Below are 17,404 nucleotides of genomic sequence, written 5' to 3' on the forward strand. Positions count from 1 at the left end.
ACACTATCTCTCGAGTAACAATAGGGCAGATAAGCACATGTTCACTCACTTTACATCATCACACAATCCTCCATGAGAGAAAATGCTACAGACGCTCCGATTTTCACTCCTCCTGTCAACAGTGGTTTACCAGCCATCACTCCCACATCTGTTGATCCACAGCAACATTTTTATATTAATGCAATGTGTTTTTCCTGCACTTATTGAGCTGCGTCACCTTCTACGCCAAACTATCTTCACATCAGGTAATATTCCTCAAAGCGCTTCTTACAGTGGCAATGGCTGATGGGAAATAAAACTGAATTCATCAATGCCATCTCTTATCTCTGATACCCAGCGTGTAGGGCTGTGTGTTTGTGTCGGAGTCCTGGTGATTCCATCGTGTGTGTTAATTTACTTTGTGCAACTCTTATCAGAGCAGCTGGATAAAGGCCTTAGAAAAGACTTTCTCGCTTGCTCTTTCTCTTTCTTCTGCTCACAGGAGCGCCAGTGACGAGACGGGAGATGGAGCCGTGACCGTCATGATATTAAAGAACGCTTAAAACCTAAGCACCATATCCCACAATCCAAGTGTCCTTCCATGTTCTGGGTTTCCGATTGTGAGCCCAGCTGGAGACGAGACCTGGAGAGCCGTCACAGGCTGAAATCAGCCGAATGTCTCCGTCACCTTTAAGCCCTATGAGGTTCTGGAACTAAACGAGAGCTGCACAGTTGCTGTTCGGGATTTTCACAACACAGCAGGAACCATTAGGTAAAGTAACACAAATGATGTAAAACGGGTGATCATTGTGACATTCTAGCACACAGCAAATTGTTGGTTGAGGTTGAAAATAAATGTATTTGGTCAAATTTTTTATCCTTTTTGTAGTTTACTTGTTGCTTTGCATTCACAAAGTGTGACTAGAACCCTTTACACACTCTCCTGTGACTCTGTAGCTCTCTACTTGATTAAAAAAAAAAAGCACTACTCTAGCAGAAAGCTTTTATTGTTCTGTAAAGGTTATGAACGATTGAACCCTTTCACCACTGCAGACCGCTATTACGGTCTCATTGTTGTAGGGAAACCCCTTCTGGAAAAAGTTACGCAGTGGTGAAAGGGATAAATAACTACAGTGAAATTAATAGCTAATCAATGTAATTACAACTAAGATGATTAAGTCTGGGCTTGCCAATCGGGTTAAAAATCCTGGATAAAGCGTGGCTCATGCATTTTCTCATCAGAAGGTTATGGCCCATTTTAAGTCTTTCCATATGCTCTTAAAACTTCATTAACTCTGAGAATATCTGCCAAGAAGAATGGGCAAAACAATAAGCGAAGTGCGCAACGCTTGTACGCATGCGCGGCTTTTCTAGGTCAACTATTTCGGCTACCAAACGAACTACCGAGGCGCTGAAGTTACTATAGGAAGACAGGTAGCGGACCGTGAACTTTAAAGCGATTGGCTTAAAGACCTTAAGCCTTAAGTGAATTGTAAAACTATGACAGGTGCACACTGTGCTTTTTACCAAGGTACTAACGGACGTTATAAACTTAAGCAGTGGAAGAAAACACACAATTGTACTGGGCCTACATCTGAAGACGGGTCATGTAAATGTGAACCTCCGTTTGTTTTGATGACATTTCCAACCGAAAAAAAACCCCAGAAGGACGTAAAAGATAGCAAAAAGTTGTAAGTTTGTTCAGATATTTAGTTTGTCATTTATTTTTGGCAATTCTAACAAAATATTACGTAGCTATTATGCAGAAAAGGCCTACGGGTTTACTACATAATTAAGGACATTATAGGGCAGAAATATGCACTTTTATCTCATACATGTTGGGTCCCCATTACCTAGCCTCATAGGCCCTAACGTTATATGCGTTATATATCAAAATATTAAAACAACTCACCTTCCTTGTAGTCATTTCGAAGCCGATGGAGTAGCGCTTTTTCGGCCCTGTCAAGTAAATATTTGGCAATATCGACTGACATGCATGGTGGCCACAGCTTAAGCCCCTGGGCTTTGTCCAACCATCCGTCGGTTGTCTGCAGAGGGTCGGGAATTTGTTTGCCTTCAACTGTCAACAAGGACTTGTAGTCGTTTTTGACAGCTTGTCTCTCCTCATCCTTCGTTAAAACGCATGGTAAGTTCTGGACTGATGCTGCATAGGCAAGGGCAACCAGTTCTTCTTTACGTTTTGCCCTAGTGCCAGTCGTAGTCTTGGTTGTCACAGGCAGTCCACGACGACTGCAAAACCGTTTCAAATCGTCAACTTTCCAAAGTTTAAACTGATCTAAATCGTAGTTGTCAATACTGCTTTCCGTCATTTTGAAGTGCTGTTTGGTAGCCAAAAAAAATTAGCGATCCCATAACGCACTGCGCAGGCTGAGATTCGCTTATTCTCCTGAACAGATGGCAAATGCTCAGACTTTACCACTGGCTCTATGAAACACTAGGGGGGTGAATACGTACATGCTTTAAATTTCATTGAAATATTTGTTGGCCAATAATTATTTTTGACATTGAAAATTCACTGCAAGAGGGCGTGGGTTTACAATAAAACCACTGACAGAAAATAAATGTGCCATTTGTAATTCAGATAAGTCTGATCAATTTCAGGGGGGATACTTTTGCAAGCCACTGTATATTTAGATAGAGTGAGAAAATAAAGGAAAGTCAATCAGTTTAGAAGCATATTGTTTTTGTGTGTATTTATCCAGTACCAATACACATAATGTTCTTAAAAATATTATTCTGGAGGAAAAAAACACCCATTACAGAATACAGAGTATTACAGAAATTAAACAGCAAACTCCATAATCAGCCAAACGTCCTTGTCAGAAGTTAGGCTGAGAAAACTCCAAAGCGCCTCTTTAAAGGAACACGCTGATGATCTGGTGGTGGAGACTGTAATGTTTTCGGCCTGCGCTGCGAGACTGACAGCCTGGTAATTACTCTGTCATTATTTATGTCTGTGTGACAGCACAGCAACAGCCTAATAAGCCTAATACACTGGTGTCATGCTGAGCCCTGGCATTAACCTCGGGCTGACGGCGTCAGTTTACTCACACACAGACACAAATTGCCAGGGTCAGGGATCAATGCACACAACACGCAAGGAGACGATTTCCGAAGTTGTTTTGTGTTGAAGGCTTAGCTTTGTACTTTTTTTTTTTTTTTTTAAATTCTGGACGGAGAATGAATATATGCATGTGCATGCTTGATCGCTCTTCGGTTTCTGAACACGTGCTAGTATGTCTGCACATGTCAGTCTCCTTATGTTGATGTGCATTAGATGGAAAGTTGCACGGGGTGAAGCTTCGAATGCAGGTCGACACCTGAAACTAACCTCACGCAGGGCTGGAGCGTGATGAGTTAAGTATATTAACCATCCATTTACAGTTAAAGCAGCACGACCAGGCACAGTGGGAGCAAACTTAATCACGCCATTCAGGAACCTTATTAGAGAACAATTACTAAATGGCAAGCCTCGTAATTCATAAATCATTCAGCCAGACGACTAAGGAAAATGAGAATGGCATTTCGCAGCAAATCTCGTGCATGGGCCAGAACGTCTCATGTGTATTCATAAGGCAGGCCGGGGACTGAACAAAACTGCTGCTACATCCGTTCTGACTCTGACAGACGGATAATAAAATAGAACACCAATTTTTAACAGAAGAGTGGTTTTAATGCACCGCTAAGGCAATAGGAGGGTGTCTTATTATAGAGTGTATTAAAGAGGTCCCAACTGGAGTTTAAAGGGTGCGTGATAATTGCTAAAAGTAGCTCTAGTCTAGTTTAGATCAGCGTGAGACATAAGCCTGTGGTGTGTGCAGTCTTGAGTCTTTTTTCCTCTCTATTTCTTGTTCTCCCTGTAGATTTCACCCTTTGCGGTGCCCTTTTTGCAGCGGAGCATTCGCTAAAGTGTCACTTGATAGACATCTGTCACACTTCATATCACTCATCTGCTCTCTCTCCATTTTTTTTTTTTTGCCACCTCCTCAGGCAGCTCTTAGCATATGTGAGACAACAGGCTTCAAGGAGAGGTCGACCGATATCTCTTTCTTTCTCTGCGTTTTACATCTTTCTCATAAAATACAGCAAAAAGCAGTCCTTACAACACTAACTTGTAAACCTTCCTCCTTTTTCTTCATAAATTCTGCTCTTCACTTCGCCCTGGGTCCCAGAATATAGCCTTGCAGCTCTGTGATTGATCAATATCCATACAATTTCTCCTTTACCCCCATCAACTCGCAGAAGAAAAGGACAAAAGGTAGGAGTAGAGGAACGAAAATCCACAATCAGGCCGAAGCACCTCTACTTACTGAGAGGCTGAGTGACAGAAAGCCTGTTGTTCAGGCCATGAACAGCACTCGGTCCTGTCTTCTGTCCACACTGAGGACAATTTGGCTGGCATTAAGTGTCCACATGAAGGACAGAAAAGTGCCTAAGAGCATCTTCTCTTCAATCATCATGATGCACAACAGCCAGCCTTCAAACTGAAGTCAAGGGCCACTAGCTGCAGACTGAAAAAAGGCTACGGTTGAAGTTGGAGTGTCAGTCAAACTCAGAAAGGCCTTCTGGGGCTCGGTTTAATTATCTGAACTCCCCATGTCGGGGGCTCAATCTGAAACAAGTGAGAAGATTCCAAACAAAGGCGAGACAAAAAGGGGGAAAGAGACATCATGGTGTCTGTGAATTTTCATGTTTTTCAGTCAGCACTGAAACCAACAGAACTGACAAAAAAAAAAAAAATCCTTCTCGACTCAATAGATGAGGATCATGAAGTTATAAACCAGCACCACTGATTTGTCCAACCTAATGAATGTCATGCCGTTATGACATCACACTTCCATCATGTGTAGTATACATTATTATTATGCTCATTATTTCTTTATTATGTCCCTTATACTTGGTGATTGGAGTGTATGTACATTTTTTTCTATTATGCTATCACTGAAGTTCTTCAAGCAAAGATGATGTCACAAGGTGGAGGCAGGTGAATGGAAACGCGATACATTTCTCAATACATTTGTGGTAGTTCAGAGAGGGCGGCACGGTGGTGTAGTGGTTAGCACTGTTGCCTCACAGTAAGAAGGTTCTGGGTTCTCTCTGGCACTCGCTTCATGCCTTCCTGTATCTCTGGCGGTTCTCGGGGGTTTCATTCTGTAAGACCGCTTGGAAACTGTCACGCTTCCTCTTCAAGAGGTCCTGGATGGTTAGGTCGTTTTCGTCAAACCAGTCGCGATGACGTCTCTTCTGTAGCCCGAGAATGTCCTTGGATGTGGAGTACAAAACATCTCTCAAGGATTCCCAATGATCTTCTAGGGATGATGAGTTGATGTCTCCGAGCCTTTGTGTGATTGATCTCTCAAGTATTTTCATGACCTCCGGATCTTTGAGCCTGGTTGTGTTTAGGCGCTTAGCACCGGGATACCGACGTCTTTGAGCGGAGATATGGAAACGTAGCTTCAAGCGCGCACACACCATTCTGTGATCCGTCCAACAATCAGCTGAGCATTTTACCCGGGCATCGATCAGGTCGCTTTTGTAGTGGTTGCGTACGATGATGAAATCGATCATGTGCCAGCGTTGCGATCGTGGATGCATCCAAGTGCCTTTGTGAATGTCCCGATGTTCAAAAAGGGTGTTGGAGATTGAGAGTCTATAACGCACGCAAAGCTCGAGAAGCATGATTCCTTGTTCATTGGAGTCTCCTAATCCGTGGTTTCCGATGACGTCTGGCCACGTTGTGGTGTCCTTGCCAACTCTAGCATTGAAGTCACCGAGTACAAACAGTCGGTCATAACTGGGCACTGATGAAAGGGCTTCAGACAGTTGGTCGTAAAATAGGGTTTTTTCTTCGAGAGGTCTTTTAAGTGTAGGTGCGTAGGCACTTATTACAGTTGCTTGGCAGGACTTATTGAGCTTGATCCTCATCATAATAATGCGGGAGTTGATGCCCTTCCACTTGGTTACCAGTGGGCGCAGGGAGGTCTTGATTGCAATCCCGACTCCTTCCTGTCTAGGCTGGACACTTGGTCTGCCTGAGTGGAGAAAAGTAAAGTTGCCCTCAATAAACTCCCCCTCCTCAGGGATGTGACACTCACTGAGTCCACAGATGTTGATGTTGAATCTCTTCAGTTCGTCTGCGACTAACGCGGTTCTTCTTTCAGGGGCCTGGAGTCTGGAGGTGGTTCTGTCAGATAGGGTTCTGACGTTCCAGGAGGCAAGCTTGATTGATTTTATCGCGTTGCGGGCACGCATGGGTGAGTCAGAGCCAGGGGGTCCTTGCGGCTTTGCCCTTGGTCCGTCATATGTGCGGTGTCGCCGCCCATGCGTACGACGCTGATTCGAATTATACTGTGATGGGTCTGTAGTGGGTATCAAGATCCTCAGCCAAAGGGTGCTGGCCTCAGGCTGAGGGTGAGCAGGCTGCCCTCTTCCGTGCTCACGTCCTCCGTGGGCAGTTGATGCAGAGTGGCCTCAGGGAGACACGTATCACAACATCGTATGTCCAGGAGCGGTCAGAAAAGTAAAGGTCAGTGGGCCAACCCAGGCAGGGACTGACCTTAGGCATGCTGGCCGTTGGGACTGCAGAAAGACCTCTTCTGCCCTATGGTGGCATGCCCAGCACACATATATGCACACATGTATGGGGTTGCATTAGTGTGTGTGGCATGGGCAGCTTACACATCTGGAAAGACACCATCAATGCTGAAAGGTATATCCAGGTTCTAGAGCAACATATGCTCCCATCCAGACGACATCTCTTTCAGGGAAGACCTTGCATTTTCCAACATGACAATGCCAAACCACATACTGCATCAATTACAGCATCATGGCTGCGTAGAAGAAGGGTCCGGGTACTGAACTGGCCAGCCTGCAGTCCAGATCTTTCACCCATAGAAAACATTTGGCGCATCATAAAATGGAAGATACAACAAAAAAGACCCAAGACAGTTGAGCAACTAGAATCCTACATTAGACAAGAATGGGTTAACATTCCTATCCCTAAACTTGAGCAACTTGTCTCCTCAGTCCCCAGACGTTTACAGACTGTTGTAAAGAGAAAAGGGGATGTCTCACAGTGGTAAACATGGCCTTGTCCCAACTTTTTTGAGATGTGTTGTTGTGATGAAATTTAAAAAAAAAAAAAATCACCTAATTTTTCTCTTTAAATGATAAATTTTCTCAGTTTAAACGTTTGATATGTAATCTATGTTCTATTCTGAATAAAATATGAAATTTTGAAACTTCCACATCATTGCATTCCGTTTTTATTTACAATTTGTACTTTGTCCCAACATTTTGGAATCGGGGTTGTATGGGTTGTATTATATATATATATAAATTTACCAGCTGGGAGGGCCGTATCATGAAATACCGTGACTGAGGTCTTGAAAGTACTGACTGAGGCCCAAAGGGCCGAGGTCAGTATTCAAGGCCAAGGTCATGGTATTTCACCATACGGACCGACCTTAAGCTGGTAAATAATGTATTTATTTTTTTCTTTACCAAATTCTAACAGAAAACGAGAGCGCCCGAAAGGGAAAACCAAGCCAAGCGGAAGCGAGCCGCCATTTTGAATCCTCATTCACGGCTGTAATGCAGATTGCTTTCTCCTGTGCACTTCCATGGCAGGGAAAAAAAACCCCTACATTTTGCTCCCTATGTAGTCCCCTATTTATCATTCAGGATTCAGCCATGTTTTTGCTCGGTGTTAGCAAATTACAGGTTTTTAGCTTTCTCCTGAAATGTTTTCTTTTATTTCTTCTTCCTCAGGGTAGTAAAACTCGCTTTCGCTGTGAAGACTTATCACTATCCATGCTGTAAAATTAATGCTATTCTCCTGAGAAATGCTGGCAAAAATTTATAAGATTTTTGATCATCTTATTAAAAAAAAAAAAAAAAAAAAAGATAAATGTTGACAAAAAAATTCTACTATGTTTGTTGTTGTTGTGAACGAGCGAGTCGCCAGAGGTCCGTACCGTAGGATACTGACCTGCTCGCCAGCCAATCAGAGCGCAGGATTTGGACCGCGAAAAAAATAAAAACATTTATTTTGGGTTTACTGAAATCAGGAGAGGGTCAAAATTATACATACAGGATCAAAAATATACATACAGCACACCTAACATTTGATTAAATGTCCATTAAGTTTCACCTTGACCAGATGCTTTTGGTAGACATCAATAAGCTTCTACCAGAATTCTGGTTGAATATTTGACCACTCTTCTTGGTAGAATTGGTAGAGTTCAATTAAATTTGTGTGGTACCTCACACAGACCTGACGTTTAAGCACAGTCCACATGCTTTGGATAAGGTTGAGGTCAACTTGTTAGCTTAATGTTTATGTTGGACCACCCAATTGTGTCCAAGTTTCTGATGGTTTAAGCTTACACAGAATAATTCTGAGGTAGTTTTCCTCCTTCATTATTTCACCCACTTTATGCAATGCACCAGTTCCACTGGAGGCAAAACAGCTGCAGGGCATGATGCTACCACCACCATGCTTCATAACGTGTACAGTTATGCATCTGCATAACTGATCATTATGCATCTCTGATCATTGTGGCCAAGTAACTCAATCTTTGTCTCATCTGACCATAAAACTTTCCTCCAGAAAGCTTCATTTTTGTTCATGTGCTCAGCTGCAAACTTTAATCGAGCTTGAAGGTGCTGATTTTGGAACAGGAGCTTCTTTCTTGTACAGCAGCCTCTCAGTCCATGGTGATGTAAAACTCGCTTGAGTGTTGACAATGGCACTGGTTTTCCAGCAGCTTCCAGTTCATGGTAGGCCTGTGCCTTGGTGGCTCCTGGATTCTTTTGGACCCATTTTCCCAATTTCCTTGATGCCAAGGGTGACAGTTTGGGTCTCCTTCCAGCAAAGTAGCTACACTACACTACACTACACTACACTACACACACACACACACACACACACATACATACATACGTGTATAAATCCATGATCCTCTTTCTCAGGTCTGCACTGAGCTCCTTGGACTTGCCCACTGTACTGTGTGTTGGTCAATCCAATGAGCGGTGTCAAACAAACTCTTTTTATGTTGGCAAAGGAAAGCCATCAGCTGTCGTCAATCATGATCACTTATACCCCTTTTCCACCAAATCAGTTCCAGGGCTGGTTTGGGGCCAGTGCTGGTGCTGGTTCACAACTCGTTCAACTTGCGAGCCAGCTGAGAACCAGTTTGCTTTTCCAGAGCTCGCAGTGCTAAGCGGAGCCACGTCATTACGTCGCTGTATACGTCATTACGTCGCTGTATACGTCAGTTACGGCGCTACGTTTACATAAACCTTGGCGCGAATATCAAAGCAAAAACAACACGGAAGAAACAGCAGCAGCAACAACAATAATAATAATAATAATGGATGACTTCGCGTTTGTACAGCTGCTGCTTCTCGGCGCTTAAAAATGGCGATCTTTCGCGGTCTTGTTATTGTTGTTGGTCTTAACAACTCCACCCCCCTGCTGACATAAGCGGTTCTTTACTCTGGCCCAGCAGAGAGTTGGTGCTAGCCTGGAACCGGTTTTTCTGGCCCCAGAGCCAGTTCTTTGTCAGTGGAAACAGAAAACCCGGTTCCAAACTAAGCACTGGCCCCGAACCAGCCCTGGAACTGCTTTGGTGGAAAAGGGGCATTAGAGGAACTTATGAGGCCTTGGCAAGTTAAAAGAATTTCAGCACGACTAAATTATTAATCTAAGTGGGCGCATGTAGATTTTTAATCCTGTATGTTTAATTTGGACCCTGTGTTGATTTCAGAAAACCCAAAATAAATTAAAACTTGTGCACCAAACTCTTGTTTTTTTCCCCCAATTAAAGATGCATGTTGTACAATCAATCTGCCACAGAAAAAAGGACAGTTCAAAGAAATCACTGAAAGCCCAATACTGCCATGACATTCATGTCCCTGATGACATTCAAAATCGTGTATGTAAACTACTGACCAAAACTGTCCATCTATCTAGCCATCTATGCACGGACTATACTGTGTGTGTGTGTGTGTGTGTGGTCAACTGAATGTCAATTCAGTGGTTAATCCATGCATCAGATATTACTGGTAAAAATATAAAGATATAATTTCAAAATCTTGTCATTTTTAGTGCTGAGGGTAATTCTCAGTACCGAGTTGGGTGGTAATTATACAAAGTCATAATTAGTATCATTAATTCAGTTTACGAAACCCTGCGCTTGCACTTTGCATCTCTAAAGCCATGTCAAGCCTACTTTAGAAGTGAATGGCCAACCCATTGGTGACTAATACTGATGTGCTGCCTTTATCCATAGGTATTGCACTCGGGAGAGGAGTGCGGACATAAAACACCACCACCTTAAATTTATCCTCAAATCAATCAATCAGTCTCATTCGCTGAAGTGTTAATTCTATGTCACATAGGTGAAGGTGACTCTTATTAGCCATCGGTTCCTCAGAGACACGTCATCTGTGTGTTCAGTTGCTCCTTTATTTCATGTTTTTCTGGTTATATCATCTCTTGCCTATCTCACATTTGCTATTTGTTTTGATTGCAGCTCTCTTTCTATGTCCCTTTCCTATGACTTTGCTGAATGAACCATCAAGGCTAATCTGCATTCTCCAGGCTTTGGACTACCGGCACACGTAGTGTGACAGACTCGGGTAATCGATCCCAAAGACCACAGATCTACACAGTTCAGCAGACCAGAATAATCAATCAAGCAGCACTGTGTGACTCTGCCCTTGCAGCGCTGCATGCTCCTGTTCCATGCAGGGGAAAATCGCAAATCAGAAAGCTTAGGGCTGTTTCAGGGGCTAATTTGTGCCTGGAAAATTACTGCTTAATATTTAATCAAGGCCTGAATTATGGACATTTTGTCCTGTAAATCAGGGAAGTCATGTGAAGTCTGAGTGAGTGTTGAGCATTAGGAGGGCCATTCCTGCTGAGCACATGAAACTTTAGCACTGACAATCTTCTTCAGTAACATGATTTGTTTTGTGGTGACATCATCTAACTGCCAATAAGTGGGAATTGGCACTCTTTAGTTTATATGCTAACTGCGCACCTCTGCTGGTGGGGCAGGAGGGGGGGAGGTGCTAATAAAAGCCAGACAATGAAACAGAATGACACCCATTCGAGTTAAGAGTGCGAGGCGGCTGGGACTTGGCAGCTGTACGAGGTGGACCACTTGCATGTTTGAAGAGGGTGATAAAAGTAGCTCTTATTGTGTATAAAAGCTGCCAGGCTGGCACGACAATAAATCAACCGAGAGGAGTCGAGACGCATCTTCGGCTGCTGGTCAACTCCCAGGAGAGAGTGCCTGTACATAACGCAGTGTTGAATCAATACAGGAACGCCCTCTGTACCACTCTAACACTCATCCACCGCCACTCTCACTCCCTCTTTCATATTTCTCCTTGGCTGGGATTCCTAATGCCTGTCTCCACCGACACCGCGATGATGTCGGCCTTCCAAGAGATTCTCTGTTTGCTTGTTGTGATTTTTAGTATGAGAAAATCTCAAGAAGATTAAGTGTAAAAATGTATTAAAAATGCATTAATCAGGAGTAACTGGTGGCCTTTTAAGAACAAAAAAATAGATAAATAAAAATCGCACACTGTAGTTAAGAAACGCACAAACTTGTGGGAAAAGCGATCCTAGTTATTGGTTTGTAAATGAATAGGCTTTACATATATTCCAAAGTGAAACACAAAGAACATCAGCACAAAGCAATTTCATTAGACATAACGAGCTAGCTTTTTTCTTTCTCCAAAATATGGATGTCACAAGAGCCGCACATCACTGGAAATGGAAATTCCAACACAGAAAAATGCATGATGATGATGAAGCTGAAGCGCAGAAGTGCACAGCCCGTCCTTAACGATCGTTTCTTTTATTGCGAGATTACATTTAATTACAAATAATTTCCAATAGAATACTTTAAATGTCACCAATATGTATATTATTTCTGAGAATTACATAAACTCTGCCAAGTTACAATGCAAACCTGGCTTTGATTCAATTCTACAGGTAACATGTGAAGGAAGGAATCCAACACTTTGGGATGTGCTGTGAAAGGAAAATAATAAACGACATAGTTGATAACAGTACATCTTGCAGTTTTTTATTCCTCTTTTAACACAAATGTGCCAAATTTATTTATGAAAGAAAAGCATTCCATTTAATGTTGTGACGTGTCCAAAAAAGAAGCTCCTGCTAGATAAACAGCTGTAAGGCAATAAGTAAATAAAGCCTGTCGAGTTTCCTGGGACACCACAAAGCAAAAAATCCTCTATCCTGAAGACTTTTCCGTGTCGGAAAACTTAAAGCGACAACTTTACCTGAAGCACCGACACTGGAGACTCTTTCCAAAAATGCAAAATAAACATCTCACAGAAAATTTCACCACATAAATGATTACACACTATTTTAAAGGAGATCTCATCTCATCTCATTATCTCTAGCTGCTTTATCCTGTTCTACAGGGTCGCAGGCAAGCTGGAGCCTATCCCAGCTGACTACGGGCGAAAGGCGGGGTACACCCTGGACAAGTCGCCAGGTCATCACAGGGCTGACACATAGACACAGACAACCATTCACACTCACATTCACACCTACGGTCAATTTAGAGTCACCAGTTAACCTAACCTGCATGTCTTTGGACTGTGGGGGAAACCAGAGCACCCGGAGGAAACCCACGCGGACACGGGGAGAACATGCAAACTCCACACAGAAAGGCCCTCGCCGGCCACAGGGCTCGAACCCGGACCTTCTTGCTGTGAGGCGACAGCGCTAACCACTACACCACCGTGCCGCCCCTTTAAAAGGAGATCTGAAGTCATTTTAAAACTTGATTTATTTCTTAATTAACGTGTTATTCAATTACGTTTTCAGTTTTAGCAACTTTATATCGTGACTCATATTGGCAACTAACCGCAATTAAATATTATACTAATCGGCCTATTCGGTTTTTAGCCACGTTGAATTTAATTTGTTCGGTCCACGGCAGGCGTCGCTTATCCACGCGATCTTCACGAAGCGTCAGCCAGGTGTCAGTGCCGCCATTTTTAAAACTCTTTTCCAAACAAAATATTGCACAAAAACGAGTTTAAATGACGATTACTGCCTACTTTTTTCAAACTTTCCTGATTGCTATCAAAACAAACAACTTCTGGCTTGATTACGTCAGCGTTCGAAAAAGGGTGTGCGCGTCTTTTGACAACGTTGGCAGATGTTGGTCACTAAGTTCCACTGTATGGTTTACTTCCGTCCTATGATGTCTCGCACAGGTCTCAGCGAATCTCATTTACGGCCATTGCTTTGACATACGGACTGATATATTACAGAGCATATTTCAAAAGCTCATAACTTGCTATAGCAGCGACAAAATAGCGATCAGAAATGCATTCCGATATTTGATAAAAGGAGATAAATAGAATTTTGATCATAAAAAAATTTGCCTTTAAATCCCTGTGTAAGCTGTGACTATAGAAACAATAATATATTCGATCGCAAACAATAATAAATTCATAACCATCAGGGCTTGTTATAGCTGCTAAATGAATCAACATTGCTTCTGAACAATCAGACCTGAGAATTTAACAGCACTGTGACAGAAATGTGTAGGTTATATAAATATTTTACTGATGTGTACTATGTGATGTGATTTGCTGCATACAGTCGAAGCCTGACTGAGACTCCTGGATCTGGGGTAAGACTCTCACCTCGACAGGGAACCTCCTGCCGTTGATGCTGTGCTCTGAGCCGTCTGAACCGTTGCTCTGACCCCAGTGGAATTCCACCTTCTCTGCTTTAAAGCGACCCGGCAAACCTGCACCTTGCACAAAGTAGTCGTCCTTCAGCAGGATGGCCACTGATGAAGAGAGAAAGAGAGTGAGTTAAAAACAAGAGAGGTAAAATGACGACGACTCAGTTTGCTCGGCATCAGAAACAAAAGGCCCCGTCACACTTATTTGGAATTAGCAGGAATCAAGCAGAACCAGCCGGAATGAAAAATTTTTCAAAATTCGTGCCACATTCGGGCAGGAATTTCAAACTGTTCAACATTCTTACAGCTTTGTAAGAATGCCGTTCAAATACTTAGAATGCGCTTTGAGCCCGCCTCGAATGATTCTTGCACATTCCGGGTGTATTAGCTTTCGAATGCAGTTGGAATACAGTAGGAATACCTAGAATGCTGTTAGAATGCAGTAAGAATATTAAGAATGCACTGCGAATGCCATACGAGTGCGGTTCGATTGCTGCCCGAATACCACCCGAAGTCTGGTCGGAAGGTGCCTCGAATGCTGTACGAATTCACCTCAGATGCAGTCAGAACGCTCCCGGAATAGTCGCCGAATATGTTTCGAACAGGGGCAAGTTAGTTGTCCATTATTTATTTGATCATTGGAATTCTTTTTTTGAAGTGTATGATTTGTGTTTGTGGGCTAAATTACTGTAACTTTATTCTAAAATAATAACAGGAAATATTACTGGGCAAATTATTCACAAACGTTAGATTTCAAGGGCACATCTTTATTTGTTAATGCAAGACAGGCAACAAATTTACAAGTACAGTTATGAATGAACCCTTTATTATCAATAGTCACAAGTACCAGTGAAATTGACCATCAACCTGTCCTTACATACATACACACAATTGACAGAGGGGGAGCAGACAGGACAGGAAGACAGGGGTGAAAAGAAAAAATACAGATTAACATGAGGAGAGGGGAGGAGAAAAAAAAGCAACCCCCACACTATGCTCCTATGAGGAGTACAGTGTGGGAACATTAAAAAAACACCTCAGCACATACGCAAAAAATAACAAGTACACTTTACAACATGAAAACTCGGGACTTGAGGGGGGAGGGGGACGATCGGGGTGGGGGGTAAGTAGATGTAACCCAGCGCAAGCAAGCATGCAAGCAGCCGTCCGCTCCTGCAGCCATGATGGCGCTGGTCACGCACTCGCTTGTCACACAGGGGGTAAAAGCAGCGACCGCGGGAAGTGGGGAAAGGAATACGAGAGCGTCTCACAGCAGTGACCTTCAGAGGGAGATGTTGTCCCAGCAACGGCCTTAGCTGAGGCCAGTGCTGTCTGAGGGAGCCAAAAGCAGATAAGGTTGGGATTGTTTGATCTTGGGGCGAGCAGCCGCATTCTTTTACACGACCACTCTCTGTCCATTCTGGTCTCCAAATCAATCCATTTCCTTTGCAAAGCCGAAAGCTTCTCCATGATGTCATCCATGTTGTGGTTCAAGTTCTGAATAGCCACAGTCTGAGTGCCGACAGCTCTGCCCACCGCTTCAATCATGTCGGGCAGCTTTATGGGGCTTTGAACAGCTGTCACCATTGTCTGATTTCCTCGATAAACCAGGGCAATGCCTAATCCAATCAGCAAAAGTCCTGTAATCATGGTTCCGAATAGGTGGATGTCTTCAATGTCCTCCACAGAAAAACGTTCTGGCAGGACAGGTGGGTTCCCCCGAACCCAGGCTTCTCGTCAAGAAACTGTCAATTTTGTTAGGAGACCAGTTTATTAATTCCATGATTTTTTTAAGTTTAGAGAGCAGTGCGGAGAGTGTCTCTCAAAAGTATAGACAGACGAGACGAGACAAAGAAGCACAAGCAGGGAAAAAAGGGAGAGGAGAGCAAAGGAATGCGACCACCTTCCGTGAGCGCACGGAGGAAAAAAAAAAAATCAAACCACACAAATCCTGTACAAAGTATCTGTCCTGAACAAACACTATCCACATTATGCCAAAATGTCTCAAAAATAAAACTACTCCTGGCCTCCATCACCCTGTTCTGACTGCTCAGACTGCTGGGTAGGTGTGGGAGAGTGCACAACTGGACGAGGGGTGTTGAGTTCTTGGTTGTCATCATCCTGGTTGGTGTTGAGTAGCTGGGCGAAGCTGTTGTAGGAACCACTGCTGAAGCCACTCAGGCCACTGAAGTTCCCCATGCCCTGGCTCTGGATGGATGTTGATGAAGTCTGTAGCAGTGGGGTGCTGGCACTGTAGGTGGATGGAGCACTCTGTGGTCTGACGGGAGGCTCTTGATGGAACTGTTGCTGCACCCAGCTTGCCTCCTGGGAGCCCCAGACAGAAGTCAGTCGGTGGTTCTGTGCGGGCCACAGTGGTGGATGAGGCTGCCAGCCCATTGAAGGACACTGTTGGCTGCTGGGCCCTGGGATAGGTGCAGGAGCATAGGGTCTAAGGAACTCGTTTTGCTGCTGCTGACGATGATAATGATGAAGATATGTCTACGTGGGAGGCGCCTGGTGAAGCTCAAACTGGTACTTCTGCAATAGGCTGCTGACTTCATTCTGGAACCTCAGCCACATGGGGGAAGGGAATGTGTAGGTGACCTCCATTAATTCAGTAAAGGTGTCTTTCTGGCGTTGCAGGGGTGACTTCTCAGCCTTGGAGAGCTTGTTCAGCAGCTGTCTTTGCAGTTCAGCAATGTTGCGCCTGGTATCCTCAGTGTCATCAGTAGCCCTGGACCCCCAGGAAGTGTCTGCATCAGACTGAGCAGCTGTAGAGGAATGATCAGCAGCATCAGACTCACACTCAGACTGGGGAGCTCCTGCTGTTGCAGCCAGAGCTGCCCTGGCTTGGACCTTGGCCTTCATCTGGAGAAGAAACAATCATATCAGTAAAATGTGAAAATATGTGGACAATTGTTGCAATTTCAACATCAAAATGAAAACATGAAATAATGAAATAAAATACTTACACTGACAGTGACCCTCTTTTTGACCTGGATGATGAGGTGGGGCCTGAGAAATTCGAAGTAGCACAGGATCCAGCAGTCCCTTGCAGTCAGTTCAATGTTTCCAGAACCTGAGGGAGTCTGCTTCAGCTTACCAAACCTTGATCTCATGTTGGCGTACCACTTCTTCAGCAGGTCACTGGTCTTGCCCATCTCCCTGGCCTTCTGCTTCCACAGTGCGTCCTTCAGGCCCTTCTTGATGTAGTTGGGGTGCTTTTTGTTGAGGATGCAATCTTGCTCAGGGGCCTTGAGCCAGTCAACCATTGCCTGTTCCTGCTCCTCAGTGAAGCCAGCTGTCACCAGCTCCCTCTTGCGCTTCTTCTGGGACTTGGCAGCCTCACTGGGATGAAGCTCATCATCACTGTCAGAGGAGGACTGTTCTGCTGGCTGATGGACCTCGGTGACTGTGTCTATCTGGAAAGCAGGGGGAGGGGCTGTGGACTCAGCTTCAGACTCTGAAGCTACTGGGGCATCTTCAACAACAGGAACTGGCTTTTCAGGGGCCTCTTGGGCTGCAGCACCTGTGCCCCACCTATGGTCACGGCCAGTGGTGGAGTTCTTCACCTTGGCTCCCTTCTTCCTTGGTGGCATGACGTTTGAAACTTGGGAAACTTTTTAATTACATTTTTTAAAACAACGAACAAA

The 17,404-nt window shown here is 43.9% G+C and overlaps 1 protein-coding gene across 3 annotated transcripts in view; it reads right to left on the bottom strand.

The window, feature by feature from the left end:
- Positions 1 to 17,404, bottom strand: part of ptprga (protein tyrosine phosphatase receptor type Ga) — a 468,558-nt gene that overhangs the window by 165,632 nt on the left and 285,522 nt on the right. For all 3 annotated transcript variants that reach the window (XM_060909915.1, XM_060909917.1, XM_060909916.1), the window contains one exon: positions 13,708 to 13,856. In XM_060909915.1, the coding sequence (XP_060765898.1) occupies positions 13,708 to 13,856 (149 nt within the window). The remainder of the gene's footprint in view (positions 1 to 13,707; positions 13,857 to 17,404) is intronic.

This window comes from Neoarius graeffei, chromosome 26, assembly GCF_027579695.1.
Source record: "Neoarius graeffei isolate fNeoGra1 chromosome 26, fNeoGra1.pri, whole genome shotgun sequence".
Classification (NCBI taxonomy): Eukaryota; Metazoa; Chordata; class Actinopteri; order Siluriformes; family Ariidae; genus Neoarius; species Neoarius graeffei.